The following is a 2,321-nucleotide window of genomic DNA, read 5'->3' on the forward strand; positions in this document are numbered from 1 at the left end:
GCCAAAAGTAAAAGGACCTGAAATTGATTTAAGCTTCTCAAAGAGAGATGTGGATGTGACACTTCCAGAAGCCAAAGCTGAAGTCAAACTCCCCGATGCTGAACTAAAAGAACCTTCTGCTAAAGTGGAATTTAAAGTTCCTGAGAGTGAAGCTCAGTTAAGTCATGTGGAAGGATCGGCATCAAAATTTAAAATGCCAACATTCAAATTTCCCAAATTTGGAGTTGCAGCACCAACCGTCAGCACTGAAGTACCTGATATAGACAAAGAAATCAAAATTGATGGAGCTGACATGCACATATCTGTGCCACAAACAGATGTTGATGTACCAAAAATTAAAGCAGAGGTCTCTCTGCCAGAGGCAGAAGTCAAAGAGCCTTCAGGTGGTGTTGTGATAGACCAACCAGGTGTGGAGGTAGATGCAAAACTAAAAAAGCGAAGGTTTTCACTGCCAAGATTTTCTTTTTCAAAATCAAGTGTTAAGTCCCCAGAAGTTGATGTCAGTCTTCCGGATGTGAATGCTGCAATTCCAGAGGGAAAGGTGGAAGTGAAAGAAGGGGACATGGATATGAAACTACCAGAGTGTGAAGCAGAACTTGATGGGCAAGGAAGCAAGTTTAAAATGCCAAAATTTGGAATCACAATGCCAAAGGTAACAGGTCCTGAATTAGATATCAGCTTAACAAAGAAAGATGTTGAAATGACACTACCAGAAGCCAAAGCTGAGGTCAGGCTCCCTGACATTGAACTGAAAGAACCTTCTGCTGAAGTGGAAATCAAAGCTCCTGACTTCAAAGTTGTGACGAAGGATACAGAAGGATCACCATCAAAATTCAAGATGCCAACATTCAAATTACCAAAATTTGGAGTTAGTATGCCAAGTGCTACCATAGAAGTGCCTGATACACACAAAGATGTCAAAATTGATGGCGCTTACATTGAAATTCCTGAAGAGGTTCACACAGTTGAAATTGTAGCACCCAGCATTGACACTGAAGGACCATCAATAGATATAAAAACTACAGGAACTGAACATGAAGGCAAAGGAACTAAGTTTAAAATGCCAAAGTTTGGAATTACAATGCCAAAGGTTACAGGTCCTGAAATTGATTTAAGCTCATCAAAGAAAGATGTTGATCTGTCACTACCAGAAGCCAAAGCTGAAGTCAAACTCCCTGACATTGAACTGAAAGATACTTCTGCTGAGGTGGAAATCAAATCTCCTGAGTTCAAGGTTGTAACAAAGGATACAGAAGGATCACCATCAAAATTTAAGATGCCAACATTCAAATTACCAAAATTTGGAGTTGGTATGCCAAGTGCCAACATAGAAGTGCTCGACACGCACAAAGATGTCACAACTGATGGAGCTGACATTAAAATTCCTGAAGAGATTCACACAGTTGAAATTGTAGCACCCAGCATTGACACTGAAGGACCATCAATAGATATGAAAACTACAGGAACTGAACATGAAGGAAAGGGAACTAAGTTTAAAATGCCAAAGTTTGGAATTACAATGCCAAAGGTTAAAGGTCCTGAATTTGATTTAAGCTTATCAAAGAAAGATGTTGATGTGTCACTACCAGAAGCTGAAGCTGAAGTCAAAGTCCCTGATGCTGAACTGAAACAACCCTCTGCTGCAGTGGAAATCAAAGCTCCTGAGTTCAACGTTGTAACAAAGGATACAGGAGGATCACCATCAAAATTTAAGATGCCAACATTCAAATTACCAAAATATGGGTCTCCTAGTGCCACTGTAGAAATGCCTGATGCAGACAAAGACATCAAAATCAATGGAGCTGACATTAAAATTCCTGAAGAAGTTCTCACAGTTGAAATTGCAGCACCCAGCATTGACACTGAAGGCCCATCAATAGATATGAAAACTACAGTAACTGAACATGAAGGAAAAGGAAGCAAGTTTAAAATGCCAAAGTTTGGAATCACAATGCCAAAGGTAGCAGGTCCTGAAATTGATTTAAGCTTATCAAAGAAAGATGTTGCTGTGACACTGCCAGAAGCCAAAGCTGAGGTCAATCTCCCTGACGTTGGACTGAAAGAACCTTCTGCTGAAGTGGAAATCAAAGCTCCTGAGTTCAAGGTTGTGACAAAGGATACAGGAGGATCACCATCAAAATTTAAGATGCCGACATTCAAATTACCAAAATTTGGGTCTCCTAGTGCCACTGTAGAAATGCCTGATGCGGACAAAGACATCAAAATTGATGGAGCTGACATAAAAATTCCTGAAGAGGTTCTCACAGTTGAAATTGCAGCACCCAGCATTGACACTCAAGGCCCATCAATAGATATGAAAA

General features: G+C 40.2%; 1 protein-coding gene across 1 annotated transcript in view; it reads left to right on the top strand.

Moving 5' to 3' along the window:
- Positions 1-2,321, top strand: part of LOC118336879 (neuroblast differentiation-associated protein AHNAK) — a 14,099-nt gene that overhangs the window by 5,465 nt on the left and 6,313 nt on the right. Inside the window, 1 exon segment of the mRNA XM_035673638.1 lies at positions 318-2,104. Within this exon segment, the coding sequence (XP_035529531.1) occupies positions 318-2,104 (1,787 nt within the window).

Source organism: Morone saxatilis, unplaced genomic scaffold (genome assembly GCF_004916995.1).
Source record: "Morone saxatilis isolate NCDOM2014 unplaced genomic scaffold, NCSU_SB_2.0 Contig3, whole genome shotgun sequence".
Taxonomy (NCBI): domain Eukaryota; kingdom Metazoa; phylum Chordata; class Actinopteri; family Moronidae; genus Morone; species Morone saxatilis.